The sequence below is a fragment of the Halichoeres trimaculatus genome, unplaced genomic scaffold, assembly GCF_033239565.1.
Source record: "Halichoeres trimaculatus isolate MK-OKI-2021-1 unplaced genomic scaffold, fHalTri1.1 fHalTri1_scaffold_10, whole genome shotgun sequence".
NCBI classification, from domain to species: domain Eukaryota; kingdom Metazoa; phylum Chordata; class Actinopteri; order Labriformes; family Labridae; genus Halichoeres; species Halichoeres trimaculatus.
The window spans coordinates 22,617,538-22,635,556 of record NW_027437187.1 but is presented as its reverse complement, the minus strand read 5'-3'; the positions used below and the strand labels follow the sequence as shown (position 1 = coordinate 22,635,556).

The 18,019-nt window shown below is 40.6% G+C and overlaps 3 protein-coding genes across 3 annotated transcripts; 2 read left to right on the top strand and 1 right to left on the bottom strand.

The window, feature by feature from the left end:
- The first annotated feature begins 2,058 nt into the window (after positions 1–2,058).
- Positions 2,059–5,813, top strand: commd4 (COMM domain containing 4). The gene is made up of 8 exons (XM_074676855.1): positions 2,059–2,204; positions 2,470–2,541; positions 2,638–2,703; positions 2,818–2,857; positions 4,324–4,443; positions 4,950–5,030; positions 5,133–5,309; positions 5,417–5,813. Exons 1-8 carry the CDS (start codon positions 2,202–2,204, stop codon positions 5,455–5,457), a joined length of 600 nt encoding a protein of 199 aa, XP_074532956.1. The 5' UTR covers positions 2,059–2,201; the 3' UTR covers positions 5,458–5,813.
- Positions 5,814–5,990: 177 nt separating this feature from the next.
- neil1 (nei-like DNA glycosylase 1) lies at positions 5,991–9,900 on the top strand. The gene is made up of 10 exons (XM_074676853.1): positions 5,991–6,132; positions 6,695–7,173; positions 7,247–7,366; positions 7,914–8,022; positions 8,102–8,195; positions 8,312–8,433; positions 8,761–8,788; positions 8,881–8,951; positions 9,035–9,236; positions 9,767–9,900. Exons 2-10 carry the CDS (start codon positions 6,719–6,721, stop codon positions 9,811–9,813), a joined length of 1,248 nt encoding a protein of 415 aa, XP_074532954.1. The 5' UTR covers positions 5,991–6,132; positions 6,695–6,718; the 3' UTR covers positions 9,814–9,900.
- Positions 9,233–16,930, bottom strand: man2c1 (mannosidase, alpha, class 2C, member 1). Its single transcript, XM_074676852.1, has 26 exons — positions 16,762–16,930; positions 16,374–16,499; positions 16,159–16,282; positions 15,997–16,067; positions 15,713–15,890; positions 15,437–15,626; positions 15,012–15,118; positions 14,815–14,925; positions 14,618–14,710; positions 14,380–14,496; positions 14,192–14,287; positions 13,967–14,112; positions 13,530–13,653; positions 12,647–12,768; positions 12,471–12,556; positions 12,234–12,380; positions 12,064–12,143; positions 11,886–11,980; positions 11,703–11,807; positions 11,425–11,581; positions 11,204–11,347; positions 10,786–10,895; positions 10,617–10,696; positions 10,388–10,530; positions 10,199–10,302; positions 9,233–10,117 (listed from the first exon to the last, which is right to left on the bottom strand). The coding sequence occupies exons 1-26, from the start codon at positions 16,863–16,865 to the stop codon at positions 10,006–10,008; spliced, it is 3,072 nt and encodes a 1,023-aa protein (XP_074532953.1). The 5' UTR covers positions 16,866–16,930; the 3' UTR covers positions 9,233–10,005.
- Positions 16,931–18,019: the final 1,089 nt, after the last annotated feature.

The window sequence follows — 18,019 nt, the reverse complement described above, 5'->3', positions numbered from 1 at the left end:
CTTTTTTATTGGATCCAGTGACTCATCTGATCTGAAATGTTTCCACTGGTGACTGATACAGTTCCGTTTCCACTGCTCTATTTCCTCCAAAGGACTTGTATGTGTCATTGTTTGATATCCCACTGTTTGTCTCCACACAATCCAAAACATGTCAAATGGTCAGAAACTTCAGTCAATCCAGATCAAAACCAGCAAAGGAAGAGAAGACGTATGAAAGAAAGTGCTTAACGAGGTCATCAGACTCCCAAAGGACCTATATTTTTCATGCTAATGGGTATAGGGCTTTCACTTTTTGCAGTTGATGATGCACTTTGAAAAAGAAGGAACAGGGGAGCTATTTTTTCACTGGAACAGACAGTACAGCTTTAATTAGATCAAGATTAGATTATGGAGGTGTTGTATCTGGTTCTGCTGCAAAATCTGTGTTCGTGGAACCCAATATTAAACAGGCTCAGGCTCCAAGAGAGAGTCTCTGAGAAGTTAATGCACTTCAGATGAAAGCAGGTGAGATGCTGCCATGGTTACACAGGAAGCAGCTTGCAGCATTCTAAAGCATCAGCATGAAAGGTTGGAGAAAACATCAGAGGAGAGGATGCAACAGACTTGTTTGGAGAGAGAGGGGGTTGAAAAATATGGTTCTGATAGGAAATGAGTAGCAGAAGATAGGGCAGTATCAGAAATAGAGTTCTGTTCATGTGGTGTGGCCTGAAAACCCACTGTGGGTATAGAAAGTAGAGAAATTGATTTTAAACTGCTCATGATTAAGCAGACATACCCATGCAACAACATTCACTAGTTTCTTACTGGTGGCTCTAAAAATGCAAGTTGGCTGCAGTTGAATGAGATTAGTATTCAATAAAAATAATAATGATAATTATAATAAGTTTTATTTATAAGCACCTTTCAGGTCCCCCAATGCCACTTAGAAAAAAGATAAAATACAATAAGCAATATAAATCAATAAGATAAGAAGGTATGCAATAAAATATTACAGCAATACCATCAAGATCAAATTAAAACAATAAGACAGAAACGTTAACATATTCTCCCAGGAGTAGCTAGGGAAGACTTGTTTTAAAAGATGAGTCTTTAGTTAAGTCATTAAGTCCCAGTTTAGTTTCAAAAGCAGTACGAGTCGAGCACATACGCAGTTCCTTGGGTAAGGCATTCCACAATTTGGGGCCAGTCAGACTGAAGGCCCTGTCAAGCACTGAGGTGGGAATAGAGAGGAGCAGGGCTTCGGAGGAATGTAAAGGAGGACTAGGAGTGTATGGATGGAGAAGGTTATATAGGTAAAGGACTGCAAGGCAGTAGAAAGGTTTATAGACAAGGAGGGTTATTTTAAAGGTGATCTGGTGTTTGACTGGGAGTCAGTGGAGGTGATATAGTGTGGGTGTGATGTGATCCCAAGTCCATGTGTGACAAAGCGATCTGGCTGCACAGTTCTGTACATACTGTAATCTTTGTAGGGTTGTTGTGGGAAGGCTGAGGAGGAGAGAGTTGCAGTAATTCAGACGGGTAGTGATGGAAAAATCTCCTTATCGATTAAAGGTGATCAAGGGTTTTTTGTTATTAAGCAAACATCTGCATCAGTATTATCAAGGGCATGGTTGTGAAAAAAATAGTGCAAGTAAAATAACTATATGTAGCACCAACAAGCATCATGACTCAGCCAAAAGTATCAGGTCATTTTTATGACATACTGCTCTTATACACCAGATCAACAAGCCAGGGAAAAAAACATCTCCTAGAGGCTTTGATTAAAGAAAAAGCTGAAGTAAATGTTAAATTAGCAAAGTCATAGGGAAAATGTATAAAGAAGATATTAATAGGCAGGCCAAGGATAGAGCCGAGTTATTATTTTCCATCTTAGAGGAACAACAGGACAGTGGGTGCAGTGAGGCAGGAAGAGTGGACTATTTACTTGTAGCATGTTGAAAATACAGAAACAAAGACTGGAACAGAAGGTTACAACCACCAGCATGACACAGACACAATGCAGCTGTAGGAATCTTTCAGAAGCATTATGAGGATGACAGAAAGATAATTATGTGGTTTATAAAGACGACTGGCCAGGACTCTAGTGGTACTAAGAAATAAAGTGAATTGAAACCATAGGGTGGCAGTAATGCAACGTAATAGCTGTGAGGAGCCGCAAACCTCTGAGACGAAGAAGAGCACAGCTCAGCTGACTGACAACCATGGTAAACACTTTCAAAAATTGTACTATCTCTCCACAGTTTGCTTTATATGAAGCTTTTTTTTTAATTCACAGGACATAACGGTTGCATGCATAGCAAACGTCTTGTATTTATATAAGACAACACTTCCGAAGGCTAACTCGGCTTTCGGGTAGCTAGCAGGTTAAGCTAATCAGCAGCTTCACTCATAGAATCACTGAGTTACCTTATTTAATTGTGTTACAGTGAACAGATAAAAAATGTGTTAACAATACCTTTCGTTTCAAAGCGGTTCCGTTTCTGTGGGGATCTGGACTGCCCGGACTGGGTACTTGCCGAAATTAGCACATTAGCGAAGATAGTGAGTATTGATGTCAGTCTATCACATGACTTTCTAAAGACGTTTTGTTTTAATGTCAGTTTAATGTGTTTGTTTTCTGCCTCACCAATGCGACAGTCAAGTGTGAAAATGAAACTCCTCTGTGTTCAAGTGCTGAAGGATTTGCTGGGGGAAGGCATAGATGTAAGTATGTTAGATAGTGACTGCTTGTCTAACCCTGCATTCAGACACTTTGACACTTTGACCAGTTCTGTATTGTTATACTGTAATACTGTAATACTGTCCTTTGTTTTCTAGTATGACAAAGTTTCGAAGCTTACTGCAGATGCAAAGTTTGGTAAGTCGTATACAATACTCAAATAAGCTCAAAAACACAACATAGCCTTAAAAGATGTGTATTAGGGGAAATACTAAGAAAGGCATCACAGTGTAGATGAGAATTTAAAGTGTGCTATGTGTTAAATAAAGGGCCAAGTGTGGGGTGAGGTGTTCAAATGATTTCCTTTTCTTTGCTCATGGGACTCTGACTCTGTACCTGTGTCTGAATACAGAACCTGAAAGTGATGATTTAGAAGGATGAGGTCTTCTAAGATTTCCATGGATCGTTTCCCCCTTCCTAGAGCTATCCAAAGTTGCAACACTTAACTGTAGAAATACTTAACGGCATATAAAAGACCTCTGTTAAAGGGTCTGTGAGGAGTTTGATAATCTCACAAAAGTCTCCCTTCTAGATATATGTCTGATTGTAATTTACCCTTTAAAATGAGATTGTCAGCACCAATATTACAGGTTAAAGGCTATTTCAAAATGCTATTTCTTGGCATCCCAGTTGGGTCGAGCAGGACCGGATTGATTTACGGCATGTCGAGGTATCTACGTCAACACCGTGCCGGCTGACGAAGTTTAGTAGTGAGAGGAGAGATCTGTTTTTTTTCTCAGCTAAAGGTTATTTCTGTGATGAATTTTGTAGTGAAGGTGGACATTGGAGCCTAACTGTCAGACAGAAAAAGGACAGAAGCACAGAAGAAAGCTAAATGGGAGAGTGATAGCGCACAGGCTAAAGGCTAACACAGTGGCTAAACTTTTTATGATCATGTTCATTCCAACCCACATGCAGCAGTTATCCTGCAGGAGTCTGTACAAACTTGAGAGTCTATCAATAAAATGGAGAGTTACGTTAGTTGTGCTATGCCAGATGACTGGCAGGACATGGCTAACCAGGATTTACTTACGTTACACAATACTCACATGTCTTAGAGCACCAGGCTGTCAGCAGCAGTAAATACAGACAGCGCCTAAACTACTTACAAACTGGCATTGATTTGCTTGTTGCCATGTTAGCCTACAGATACGTTGGAGCACCACACTGACGATAGCACTACATATGGCCGGCTCCTTTAATGTTTGCTCAATGTCACGTTCCAAACCTTACCGCTACATAACTGTACTGATATATATACCTTGCCTCGGCGCGTTGTATCTAGTAAAGAGTAGTGTTGAACAAAGAAAATTTGTTTCGCTCCAATTTCCTTTTAAATACAAAAACAAACACACTCATCACTAAAAGTAATTTGCAACACTGCGTGAGACTCTGGGCCATAAGGTGGCGAGACAGACCAGTTTAAGCAGATCCTCCTTATAGCATCTTTAAATTTTATTTTGACAAAATGGGATTTGGTATTAGAAGAAAATTTACATTGTTTAAATCACACAGTTACTTGCACACAATCCTGCAACTGCATCATATCAGCATGATGTTTCTTGTTATTTGTCACAAGTTCATTTCTTGAACATCTCTTGCAGAGAGTGGAGACATCAAAGCTAGCGTGGCAGTGCTCAGCTTTATTTTGTCTAGTGCAGCCAAGCATGATGTCGACAGTGAATCTCTGTCCAGTGAGCTGCAGCAGCTCGGTCTGCCTAAAGGTAAGTCCACTGATGCCCACTTTTGGGTGGAAAGGGGCGATTATGTAGCTGAATCTTAGAATATAGACCCAAGGGCAAGAATTATCCATGACATGAAGAATTACATCATTTCTGAGAACAAACATAGGTTCTTAAAAAAAGCCCATTGTTTTATTAATGTTTCCTTCTGCATTGTTATATTGTCTATGATGTAACTTGAGTAAGAACAAACCTTGTACTCTGCTTGAACTTGAAACGGACTCAGTAAATGCACAATTTGACTGCTGAAACAATGCTGTCCAGAGGGGGATGTGGTGCAGCGCATTGAAAACAATGTGCATAAAAAGAATCAAATACACACGTGTTATTTCCACCTAATTTGACAGATGAGTGTTTTTCAAATGGTACATGCATATTTTATTACCTCATATCTGTCAGAAGACGCACAATGTCTCATTGTGTATGCTCTCGCAGTTTGTTCAAATGCTTTCAAGTAATGACATGTCAACACACAATTTTCCTTGTAGAACACGCAACAGGGCTCTGCAAATCATATGAAGACAAACACTCTGCACTGCAAGACAAGCTAAGAGAGACAAGCCTGAGATGTAAGTATTTCTGTCTGTCTTCGCTTTTTTAAGAAGAAGGAAATATATCAGCTGACTGAACACTGACTGAAGGGTGTTGCCTGCTGTGTAATGAACTTTTAGTGGGGCGTCTGGAGGCTGTGTCCTGGCGTGTCGACTACACTCTCAGCTCAAGTGAGCTAAAAGAGGTGAATGCACCAATGATCCACCTCAAACTGCAAGCACAGGGAGCAGAGTCAGGCTCCACAGAGACGACTGTTGTTTCTGTTTCTGCTGACAAGTTCAGAGTCCTACTTTCCGGTTAGTTCTTAACTGTATCATTTTTTTCCTCAGAGAAACTATCTTTTTATATACTTTTATAAGAAAGATGTTTGCCATGATTGATATTTTTGGTCTGTTTTTTACAGAGCTCAAACAAGCCCAGGCAATGATGAATGCACTGCAATAAAAAGAAGACTAGACCACTAGAGAGATGGGCTCTCAAAAGTGCCATACTTCCTTCTTGTACAGCAAAACTTTGTATGAAATTAGTCAAAAGTCATGTGTAATAGTTATTTTGTTTTTGGACTGGATGATTTTTTTTTAAACCACACAAGTTGATTTTTTTTCCAGACTGGGGTATCTGTCACTGGAAGAAAAACATGGAAGGACAATTTTGTACATTATTGTATTGTGATTTACACATTTTTGTTTGATTTGTGTATTGGCTACTAAAAAAAAATGTTTACCACAAGTGAAGTGTTGAAATCCCGTGTTTCTTTATTGCCTACATATCCCAGCATGCATTGGCAGTTAGTCAGCTTTCTGTCTAGCTAACATATGTGTTTTCCGTAGTGTTTCTGCAAGTGAAGCCGCATTGTATTTACCTCTTTAAAAAATTATTTTGGAAAACGACGGAGTATCCTCTTGTATGCAGAACACTTAATAAGAAAAAGCTTATTACTTGTGTCGAGAACCGGAAACGTTTCGATCTCGCGAGACTTTAGGATGAATGAATGCGCTTCAGTGATGTTACACAAGTTGTTTGATAACATGCATGTTGTAAAAGCCAATTTCGGGCCAAGCCGTACCTGCTCATCGTGGCAGCCTTGCAGAAAGCAAAGAGACATCACTAAATTGTGAAGTAAGTGACTGTTTTATGCTCAGTGCAGTTTGTTTCCTGGTTTCGCTAAGTTGTGTCTTTCAATGCAGCCCAATCATTGAAACGCCAACTTTAATATTTCTTTAGTAAAGAGTTAATTGGCAGGCTCTCCTCTTGTGTCTGCGCCGCTTGTTTTAATATATTCAAAGAAGAAACCTTATATCTGGTTAAAACAAGACTGAATGCATGATGAATAACAATTGACACACGTGGGTATAGGAACCGTCTTGTGGAGTTTTGTTAGAAAGGCACTGATTTGCATATGGTTTATGTATGTGAGTGTGTATTTTTCAAATGCACATGCTTCTATAAATCACGTTCTCTCAGTAGCAAAAAGGTCAATCAATGCACATTTAAACCCTCATGACACTTTAAATAACCGAGCTAATCAGACCTTTTTAAGGAAGAAAAAACACCTGATGATCATATCAAATGAATCTGTGTGCTGAAATATATCATTCACTCTTCTAGTTTCCTAGTGGACCTTGGTGTATTATTTTTCTGACTAATATGTACTCAGCTATCTGATTTTCTGCATTTACAGCTCAGCTTCATTAATTCCAGCAAAATGCCTGAAGGACCAGAGCTCCACTTGGCCAGCCTTTATGTGAACAAGATGTGTAAGGGATTGGTGTTTACTGGATCAGTCCAAAAATCTGAAGTCAGCAAAAGTCCAGATGTGCCCTTCACCTGTGATGCCTATCGTATCACAGCTGCTTCCAGAGGAAAAGAAGTGAAGCTGACGCTGACCCCCATAAAGAGTGATGAACCAGCAAAGAAAGGAAAGGCAGGGCAGGCCGACCAGCCGATGGAAATTGTCTTTCGCTTTGGGATGTCGGGTTTCTTCCGCCTAACCTCAGAGGATGAGCTCCCCAAACACTCCCACCTGCGGTTTTATACCAAAGAGAAGCCCTGCAGAGTGCTGAGCTTTGTGGATGTGCGTAGGTTTGGCAGCTGGCAGCCCAATGGGGCGTGGCAGGCTGGCAGAGGGCCCTGTATCATGTTTGAGTACAAGAGCTTCAGGTTAGTAAAGTTTGCGTGTCGCCTGCCACAGTTAAATTATACCTCTCAAACTGACCAGCTCTTTGTCTTACAGGGAGAACGTGGTGTCACACCTGTCTGACCATGCCTTTGACAGACCCATCTGTGAAGCTCTGCTTAATCAGAAGTACTTCAACGGTATTGGGAACTACCTGAGAGCTGAAATCCTTTTCAGGTGATAAACAAATGTGAACATCATCACAACTATAATATGATATCTATGTTTTTGCAAGTCAGTGTTGACAGTCACCTAGCCAAGCCGCAGACTCAACTGTCATTAGCACAAAAACCCATGGCCTGACTGTCAGAAAGAGAGGGTGCTTCAGGCAAGATGATACCAAGTAGAGTACAAATATTTTAGAGGAAATTCACTGAGTTTTGGTATCAGTGTAGGAGACAAGGAGAGGACACTGGAGGTAGTTTTTGTCTTCTCCAGATGCCTTAAGGACTAGGTAAACTTTTCCAGTATCCTGCTCTCCCTGAAAGTCTCTGATGAGAAACCCCATCAGCAAGATGTAAACTATGACTGATACACAGTAACAGCATTCACAAGGATCAAGGTTGGTTTCCCTCTGATATGAAATGAATAGCTTCTTTCACTTTATTGTGTCTCCTGCTTCCCGTGGGGGGGCATAATGATTCAGACCTGCTTCTGAAACAAAAGAGCCTTCTTTTCTCCAAAAGAAAGGAGTAAGTCGTTTTTTTTTTTTTTTTTTTGTTAGGTTGAACATCCCACCCTTTGTGCCTGCCAGGACTGTACTGGAAGGTCTTGAGTCAGTGGATTTCTGTGAAAGTGAGAGACCTGTGAAAAATGAGAACCCAGACAAAAAGGTAGACAAGCAAAATTTTCATCTCTTTGCTTTAACCACTTTTCCTGTTCTCACAGCACCTCTTTTTTGTTGTGCCGCAGAAGTCAGGCAGAGCTAAACAGAGGAAGGTGAAAGAGGAGACAGGCGACCTGCTCAGACTGTGTCACACAGTACCTCTGGAGGTGGTGAACCTGGGTGGGTGATCATACTTTTAGCATTAACTCAGACTTGGAATGAAAAACTGCTCTCTTATCCAAATGTAACAGAAATAAACAATGAAGCATTATGTTTTGACATATTTTGTGGCTCAGGTGGGAAGGGCTATGACCCTGAGAAGCAAGATTACTCTGACTTTGAGGCCTGGCTGCGGTGTTACTATGTTGAAGGAATGAATTCTATCAGGGACCACAATGGAAGAACTATGTGGTTTAAAGTGAGTTCACAACAACCTGCATGAAAACCATGTATTATGTTCATGTTGATCTGCTTGACTTGTAATTCAAACTGCATCAGCCACTCAACAGTCACTGTTCTTATCTGGACCTGGACAGTTTTCATCCTCAAGCTGTTGAAATGTTTTGTTTTATACTTCACTTTGGAAGTTGGACATAAAAAAGCATTGTTCTTATGGTCTTTTGTTGTGCATTTTTGTCATCTCCTGCTGTCAGTAATGATGTTAAATATTGTTTTGTGAGTACTCATGACTGCACTTAAATTATCTAGCACAGGACTGAATACTAAAATTGTTCCTCTATTTCAGGGAAATCCAGGACCCATGGTGCCTAAAGGTAAGCAACACTTCAAACCTATGAAACAAACACTAAATGTCAAATATATTTAATAAATTCAACTTAATTGGTGTCATTTTCTTTCACTGAAGATGCAAAGTCACCTAAGGCAAAAAAAAGAGCAAAGAAGGAGGACGACCATGACTATACAAACAAGAAAAAGGTAAGGATGATTTATTGTTTGTCTTAATCTAATTTTACAAACCTTAACACATAAAACTCTTGACACCTTTTTAATTTCACTAGGTACCCAAGAGCCGCTCTGCAAGCACCACAAAGAAACGAGGAAGTGTGAGCAAAACACCAAAGAAAGAAAAGGATGCAGAAAAGGAAACCGGATCCAAGAGAAGAAAGACTGAAAAGAACCAAGATGAAAACACACCGCAGGAAGAAAAGACTTCAGCTGCAGTGAGGAGGAAGGGCATCAGCACGGAGCCAGTTATTTCAGGTGCACTCTTTATAGCCATGGATTTTCTTATGACTCAACCTCTCCTTCGACGGGGGGTGGGGGGTTTGAAGCCATAACAGACTTGAAAGGTGATCTATTTATAAGAAGGGTTACGGAATATTTTTTTAACAGTCTTTAACAAAGTAGAAATTTGTGCCAGGTGGAAAAAAATGTGGTAGCAAGTGGAAAGAGTTCTGTAATTCTTTTAAATGTGAAATTAATTTAATTTCAGTAATCAGTAACTAAAGTGAGCCATTTTCCTTTGTTTTAAAATAGCTGCAAGCATTCATATATCTAATTTTTCTCTTGAAAGTTTTAATTTCTAGATCAATTAAAAACCAAGTACACTTGTTGTAGCATCTTTTCTATAGAAATTGTGTTTGCTCAGATTACCCTGCCAAGTTTAGTTTTTTAAGAGTTCTTCTCTTGAGCACAAATGAAAAATGGATCATCACATACCTGTCAAGGCTACTTCTATTCTGAAAGAAAGCTAAACAGAGTCCTAACCCACAGTTTGTGTTTTATTGCAGGTGTTCAGACTCGCAGTGGAAGAGTGACCAGACAGAGCAGCAAGTAAAAGCTAATGGGACAGCCACATTTATTAAGCAGTTTTTTATGATTTTGTACTTTTTTGTATATTTTTTATTAAAACATTTCTATAAAAGTTGTCCATACTTTCTATGATCTGATAGAAAATCAACACTTGTCAAACTTTTAACTAAAAGTTATCAAGTGCATCAGATGTGATTTGTGTAAAATGAAGGAAAATTCAGAAGATGAGAAGAAGCGAGATGATTTGAAATGGCCTGAAGTTCAGGGTGATTCCCTTTGACGTAATGTCAGCAGGATGGGCGAGGTCTGGTCTCTCCAACAAATCACAACTGCAAGAGAAAAAGTTTTATTTATACAAGACAACGCCTCCTAAAAACCAGTGAACATTACAAGAAGAGAGAAATTCTTACTGCCAAGCTTCCCTGACTGGAAGGTCTGTGCAGAGCGTAGCAGTCACATGACTCCCGTGTGACTCGAAGAGACGGACAACAAGTGCCCCCTTCCTGTCCTCAGCCTGTCATTGAAAATAAAGCAAAAGGCCATTAGGAGGTTAAGTGAAGTAGGTCAAGTTTGGTCAAGCACTGGACTGGATTGCTCACCTGCTTGATGGTCTCCATGACAACTGCTACAGGGCTTAAGGTAAAAGCACTCCAGGGCTTGATGTCAGGAGCACACTGAATTGACCTCAGAGGGTAGTTTAGATTATAGGCCGACTGGATGACAGAGGCATCTTGAAAGGACCCTTAATTTCAACACAGATTATGTAAGTAATAGTCACAAGGCACATCTTTAGAAAGAGTAATCAGAGCACTGTTTTGGAAATACTACCTGTGTGAGGCATGACTGCGTAGGTAAAATGATGTGTTCCCATGTCAGCGTTGGCATCTGGGGCCTTTGGTGCTCTCAGTCTAAGACAAAGGCATGATTTTAAATCAAAGTTCACTGGATTGTCCTGTTGGTTAACCAGTGTTTAGTGAACAGAGGGTATTATTCTCACAGTGACAGGGTCATGGTGTTCTTGTGGACAGAGTAGCCGTATTTGCAGTCATTCAGCAATGCAACTCCAAAGCTGTGCTCAGACAGGTCAGCCCATTTGTGACCCCAAACCTGGGAAGAAAAAACTTAAAATAAAACAAAGCAACACATCTTTGTTCGATCATCATCACTGATATCAGATTTAATAGGGGAACACCAAGCTAGCACAGAGCAGCTTTCCCTCAGGTAACAGGGATCTTTGGAGGATAAAGCTGCAGGAGCCAGGATTTACAGATTCTGCAAGGGACTTTTTCCACTTATCAAAGGTACCTGCTCCAAAAGCAGTGAGACTCAGAGACAACCCTGAGTATTTCTGGTTTTAGTATTCATGCCATGCTTTGACAGACACATAACTTTAGTGGTGACTTTTAGGATCTTACTTCAAATCTGGCCCAGTCCCATGAAGTGTTCCTGTGTGTAGGCCTCTGCAGATGACCAAACTGGATCTCATAGGTGGCATTGGGGCTGTGTACTCGCACAGGGAACTCCACCTTAAGGAACTTGTGTGACTCGAACCATGTCACCTGAAATGAGAGAATGCAGCAAGAGCTGCACCAGAGTTTAAACTTTTTAAGCAACTTGGATTTTTAGAGAGACAAACCTCTGTGTTAAACTTGATATAAGGACACATGGCGTCAACGACGATCTCCTGAGTGATGGTGCTTTTATCGCTGATCCTGAGGGTAAAGCTGACACTGCATCTGAGCGGGTCTGAAGAGACCACGTGAGCAGGCTGAACCACCTCCAGGACGGGCTTCCTATGGAGTAAATTCAGCAGTTTGGGTTTTCATATTCACATCTAAAGTATCTGCAAAACAAGGGAATACTATGACATCTAATTATCTGCTAAAAGATAGATTTTACGGTAATGACTGACACCTTGTCTGCAGGTGGTAGTCCATCACATCCCAAGCATCCCAGTACAGAGGAACATCATCAAACATCACAAACTGGTTCCCATAACTTCCCTCAGAGATGGCTTCTCTAAAATACACAGAGGAAATTTTGGTAACTTTTAATTCTGTTCAGAGAAACAGGCTTCCACATGCACTGCTGTCATACCTGTTTGCATTGATCAAACACAGTGATGCTAACGTGCCATCACTGCTTATGACAGTCTTTAAAATCCCATTCTCCATGATGATAGTGCCGTCACCCTGTGAGATTTCACATATCTGTTAGCATAACTAAATTTCTTCATGGTGAAATTAATCAAACACTCTCTGCATGTGACACACACTTGAACAGTGACAGACACAGGAACTACAGGTGGTGTGTCTTTGACTGGAGACAAACCCACGCTGGGAGCTTTCACCAGAGCTGCAACACAACAAACAACACAGAGCATCAGCTGTGCAGTGGTATTTCAAAAAGCAACAAAAGATTGCTTAAAAATATCAAATTACTGACCCAGACTGGATTTTCCAGCTGCATCCTGAACCTGTATAACTTCATGGCGCTCCCATGGAAGAGAGTTGAACACACCATCACCGTCTCCTTTTGAGCCCAGGATTCTGAGAGCATCTTTCAGCAGCGAAGCACCATCACTACGGATTTCTACAACAAAGTGTAATGGTGAGCTTTTATTTTGCAAAACAACAAATCAATATGACTCCGACTTTAATGGACAGCTACTGGAAACTGCACCTTCATAATACTTGAGGGCATCCTCCACAACAAGCTCTATGCAGCTGCCGGGAATTACATCATGGAACTGGTTCAGAAGAAGCAGCCTGGGTGGGAAAGTTCAACAGAAACCATTCAAATCTGTAACAGTAGCAGGACTCATTCATTCATTCTTATCATTGGATACGTGACTGCACCTCCAGAGCTCCTGCAGTTTTTCCTCAGGATACTGGAATGTTCCCACCTGACACAGTGCCAGGCTGCTAGCTACCTCTACATCATGAAGCAGCGTCTCACACTGACGGTTTCCTCGTTTAATCTGAAATGAAAATTGAAGCATACATAAAATCGGCTGCACATGACAGTTTAACTGGTTTACACTGCAAAAGCTGAAATCTTCTCAAGTGTTTTTGTCTTCTTTTCAGTAGAAAGTGTCTCATTATGCTTGATATGAGCCACATTCACCTGATCATTCCAGAAAAATGTCTCATTTCAAGTAATTTAAAGAAAAAAAATAGGTCTGAATTGCTTGTACCAAGTAAAAAAATCTGCCAGTGGAAGAAGACAATTTTGCTTGAAACTAGAATAATGTCTTAATACAAGTTACTTTTCTTTTTTTTATTGGTAGTTTTTTTTTTACTTTTTACAGGCAATTCAGACCTCATTTGTCTTTACATAACTCAAAACACGACTGTTTTTGGACTGATCAGGTGACTGTGGCTCAGATGAAGTCTAAAAACTGAAAAAAGGCCAAAAACACTTGATAAGATTTCAAGTATTTTTGCAATGTATGTTTTACATGTGTTAATAATCACTTAGGAAATATCTATTTCTGTGAGGTGTCACTGAGTTGTCCTTGCATATTGTTGTCCATCTGTTTAAGCTTTAAAAAAATGATATTCAAAATAATCATGGTTGTTTAAAAGCCTTGAAATTAGCAACTAATCCATCCAGGCACGTTAACTTGCTTAAAAGTATTTTGTTACATCATATTTAAATGTTAGGATTCATTCATTTCTCTCAGACACTGGGTTTGTTTCCCTCTTAAATGAGGACCCTGGTGGGATTGTTTCATTCTACCTGTGCCTGTGTAGTGTAGGTCCCGTTGTGCAGCTCCAGGAAGAGCTCTCCAGTCCAGGTGCAGAGCAGAGCAGAGTCAGCCTGAAGCTGAGTGAAAAGCTTTTCAGGACTAGAAGTCTGAACCCTTCCAAAAACACAAGAATCAGAGAAAGAAATGACCGATGACGTCTATGGTTACACCTCACTGACTCACTGTAAACGTCATCATGCTGGCGCCACTGTGAAATAACTGGAGAATGACCTCAGCAGAGATCACTCATATCCTTACATATTGAAACCCAAAGGAGGGGACTACTGCCTACGTGCTATCACACCCAAATGAGAGTTAAAAAAGTCCCGTGGTGCAGGAAAAGTCATCATGACTGGTTTGATTTGTTTAATGTGATTGTGCTTGGTTATTGTTATTATTGCGTGCTGAGTGTGGGACAGGAACTGACTTGGGAAGTCCATCTGTGTCCTGGACCCGGTGCAGTCTGTCCAGCATGAGTTGTGTGGGTCCACCCCCACCATCCCCAAAACCAAACAGCACCGCGCTGTGGTTGGCCCTTCCTTTATCTTTGTTGTTCTTCACGGTTTTCACCAGCTATGGGAACAGGAAACTCAGATGAATGTAAACTTGAAAATAATCCCTGACCAGACTCAAAACAAAAGTCAAAACTCACGTCTTCAACCTTGCCCTTCATTTCGTAGGAATTTCCAGGTGGGAAGTGGGTTAAAACCTTGGAGCCATCCAGACCTTCCCAGAAAAACGTGTTGTGCTTCAGAAAAGAGAAATCAAAACCGAAAAATGCAACACTTTCCTTTTCAAAGTTTTCCTTTGCTAGAGCTGCTATAATAATATTGTTCTTACAGGGAATGTGTTGACAAGGTTCCAGCTCAGCTTTTGTGTTAGGAAATTGGAAATGCCACAGCCCTGCATGATTTGGGGAAGCTGTGCTGAGTACCCAAACGTGTCTGGAAGCCAGAACTTAAGAGAACAGAAACAACCCTTACGTTATACATGGTTCGTCATGAAAAAATGGGGTAGAGATGTACAAGACATATGAAGACTGACAGGTTGTGTGTTTTCTGTTTGTGGGAGTCCCTACCTCTTTGCACAGGATCCCAAACTCCTGGTTAAAGAAGCGCTGGCCCTCCAGGAATTGCCTCACCATGGACTCACCTGAAGGTAGGTTACCATCCTAACAGGTAAACATCTTGTTAGCCTGTCTTACACCAGGATATCATGAATTCAAATGGGTTAAACAATCAAGATACATGAAGTTTAAAAAGCAGGCACATTCACCATTTCAACCCAGGTTCCCCCAACTGGAATAAACTGTCCTTTCTTGACATAGTCTTGAATCTGGGAGAAGAGGCCAGGGTACCAGCTCTTCACCCACTGGAACTGCTGAGCCTGGAAGAGAAAAATACTCAGAGCTAAAGACAACAGCTTTGATTTTCTTTAGGGTTTTATGACTGAGAGCTGTTACTGTGAATCACCTGAGAGCAAGTAAAAACAAAATCAGGGTTCTTCTCCATCAAACGGATCACCGTCACCCAGCTTCGGCCACATTTGCGGATGGTCTCTTCATAGGGCCACAGCCAAGCTGCAGTCACAGAGTCTCAGTTATTAGTAAGCATGGCAAAGTGAAGTAGCTATGAATGTGTGCATTTCCTTTGGGAACCACATGCAGGCTAGAGGCTTGAAATTTTTTTTATCCCAACACTCCTTAAATTTCTGCATACAAAAAAATCTACAATAAAGGATCAAGTTAGGGTCTTGACAGCAAAAAATACCAAAGGATTTAACATATTACCATAACATTTGTTTCCATTTTGATGGGTAATAATAGGAAACAAGGTTTATTCCTGTTGGAGCACAGAGAGATCAAGTACTTATTCTAAGAGCAGAATTACACACATACCTGAGTCAATGTGGCAGTGACCCATTGCATGAGCTGTGTGCTGGCTCTCTCCATTCCTCTGGCTGAAGAAGTTGTGAGCGAGGCTGCGAGCTTTGGAGAAGGTGTCTGGATCAGACGGATCGCAGAGGTTCACCATCTCATTGACGGTGAAAAGTGCCTGATAGCCTCGCTGCTCCCCCTCCCCGAGTTCCTGTTAGGGAAAAGATACCATACTAAACATGTACATTTCTTTGAGCTTATCTAAAATGAAAAATTGAACTGTTATTCTTACTGTACCTTCACAATGTCAATCAGCATCTCAAAATCAGTGACCAGCTCCTGCACATCTCGGTTGAAAACCACCAGCTTCGCCTTCTGTACAGAAAACTTCCTGTTTGGATCTGGTGCTCCGATAAAGATCCCCTGACCTGCTCCAAAAAGCCCATTACAGGCCACCTCTACATACAGAGTGAGACTAAAGTACAACAGAAGATATTCATTTTTCAGTTAAGGGAAGCAAATACCTCAGTAAGCACAGTTAGGGCTGAAGTAACACTATTTTAGCTTGTTAGTGAACTGACCTGTGTGGCTCATCATCTCTCAGACAGTCAGACAAGATGTAACTTGTCTTTTCTCCCTCTTTGGTCAGGCCCTGAAATATATAACATCCCATGTTGAAACAAAAGTTTATTATGGGTTTATGGTATAGTTTCCACTCCTTAATCTGGTCTATCTCACATTACCTGAACTGGCTGCTCATCCCTCCAAACCATAGCTTCTCCATCGCTTTCCCACAGAAGGTGAACCTCTTTCCCTCTCCAGGACTGAGGGACGTTTAGGGTCACTTTAAACCAGCAGGTCCACCAACTTCAGGAAGCATCAAACACTTGAGTTGATGCCAAGATCCAATAATACAGCAAAAGATGTGAGGGTGATTAAGTCTGAGATTATAACTTACGTGGGTCCAAAGGTGTCACCCAGTTTATGAGGTACAAAGATCTGCTGCGAGGCTTCACTGAAAGTGATTCTTTTGGGGGATAAGAAAGAGGAGACAGACTCCAAGGGGCAAGAGTCTCCATAGAGCCTGTAAAGGCAAAAAAGGGGGGCAATCAAGACTAACAGTCATATAAGTTGAATCTGGAATCCATCCCTGACTCTGATGAGGAATATCAAGTCACATGCAACCTCTGCTCCGAACATATGTGAAGTTTGCTCACAGACCCACTCTCCCTGCATATTTCATTTCAAAGACTATCATTTTAAAGCAAAAGCAGGAGTGGTCTGCTGTCTAGAAGTTTCAGTTTATTGCAGTTTCAGACAGAGCGCTGTGTATTAAGTAACCTTACCGTCCTCTCAAGTTGCAGTCGGTGAAATAAATATCTGAGATAAATTTCTCTGCCCTCTCCAGGAGAGTTCGCCTATGCTTCAGCACAGGCTGATGATACATCATGAATTCTACCTACAACTACCTGCAGGTTCCCTACTGAGATCTACACACGGCAGGTCAACTCAAATCTGCAGGCGACCCGGAAGTAGAACTTAATATTGTTGTACTTACAAAACGCGACCGCTAGAGGTCAGCCGTGTTCAACAACTGGCTACAGTGGCGCAGTGGCAGGCTTTGAATGGGAAAGTACATGCGAACAGTTTTACTTACTTGTGCCTGACTGTGCGTGGGGTCTGTTGGTGCAAAAGCTACAAACCATGGTAAAGAGGAAAGAGAGAGAGGAGTGCAGAAACAGTCCGACCGTATGTAATTTGGTTTCTTAACAGCAAAGGTGTGTCTTGTTGACTGTTAAGAATGAACCCGATAAAGTCTATGTGTCATTAACTACTTTACTTCCTCTGTTACTTCGAATGGCCTCAGAATTAGCACGTCTCTAAAGATGACAGATTTTAAACTAACGCCCATTCGCAGGGTCGCAAATTGAGATTTACCGGAAGTACTTTCCCTTTCATAATAAAAGCGCATTTTTAAAAATTGACAGCAAAGCTAAAGACAGTATAAACAAAACAACGAACCGTTACAGCAGCGTTTAGTTGAACATAAACCGTATTCTATTCATAAAATTGCTTTCTGTTTTTGTATTTTAAGCAAAAATGTAATCGCCGGAGCCAGCGTTCATCGTTGCCTCTAAATACACATTTACGATAAAAAAAAAAACTAAGTCTGTTGTACTTCTGTTTTTATCATATTACAAATGTTTATGAAAAATTATGTAATCAAATGAGATAATGTATTATTTTGTTTTGTTAACTTTGAGTAAAAACAAAAGTTAAAAAAAAAAAGTGTTGAGAATTTTCCTTTAAAATGTTATCATGAAAATTAGAACTGAACTGAAAAATGACTTTCTGCACATTTATTGTCAGTCTACATCAAATAATAAAATAATAAATTTTACTGCACACACACTACTGCATCTATGTCCATTATATTGCATCTTAAACTTGGTGGTGAAGTGGTGAGACTCAATGGGATAATTTTCATGGGGTTTAATGCCCTTACTTACAAATGAGCCTCTTTTTTGCTATTTATTAAAGTGGAGAAATAAGCAAACCTGCAATGGTTGTTTTTCATTTAGAACTTTATGGAGATATTTGAAG

Bases quoted from the DNA above. Each gene is read 5' to 3' on its own strand.
- commd4 (XM_074676855.1), top strand. The intron at 2,704-2,817 runs GTAAGTATGTTA...TTTGTTTTCTAG, and splicing joins TGCTGGGGGAAGGCATAGAT to TATGACAAAGTTTCGAAGCT. The intron at 2,858-4,323 runs GTAAGTCGTATA...CATCTCTTGCAG, and splicing joins TACTGCAGATGCAAAGTTTG to AGAGTGGAGACATCAAAGCT.
- neil1 (XM_074676853.1), top strand. From the start codon at position 6,719: ATGCCTGAAGGACCAGAGCTCCACTTGGCCAGCCTTTATGTGAACAAG. The intron at 7,367-7,913 runs GTGATAAACAAA...TTTTTTTGTTAG, and splicing joins AGAGCTGAAATCCTTTTCAG to GTTGAACATCCCACCCTTTG. The intron at 8,196-8,311 runs GTGGGTGATCAT...TTTGTGGCTCAG, and splicing joins TCTGGAGGTGGTGAACCTGG to GTGGGAAGGGCTATGACCCT.
- man2c1 (XM_074676852.1), bottom strand. From the start codon at position 16,865: ATGATGTATCATCAGCCTGTGCTGAAGCATAGGCGAACTCTCCTGGAG. The intron at 15,891-15,996 runs GTCAGTTCACTA...GTTGTACTTTAG, and splicing joins AGAGATGATGAGCCACACAG to TCTCACTCTGTATGTAGAGG. The intron at 14,926-15,011 runs GTGATTCACAGT...TTTCTCTTCCAG, and splicing joins TTGTTTTTACTTGCTCTCAG to GCTCAGCAGTTCCAGTGGGT.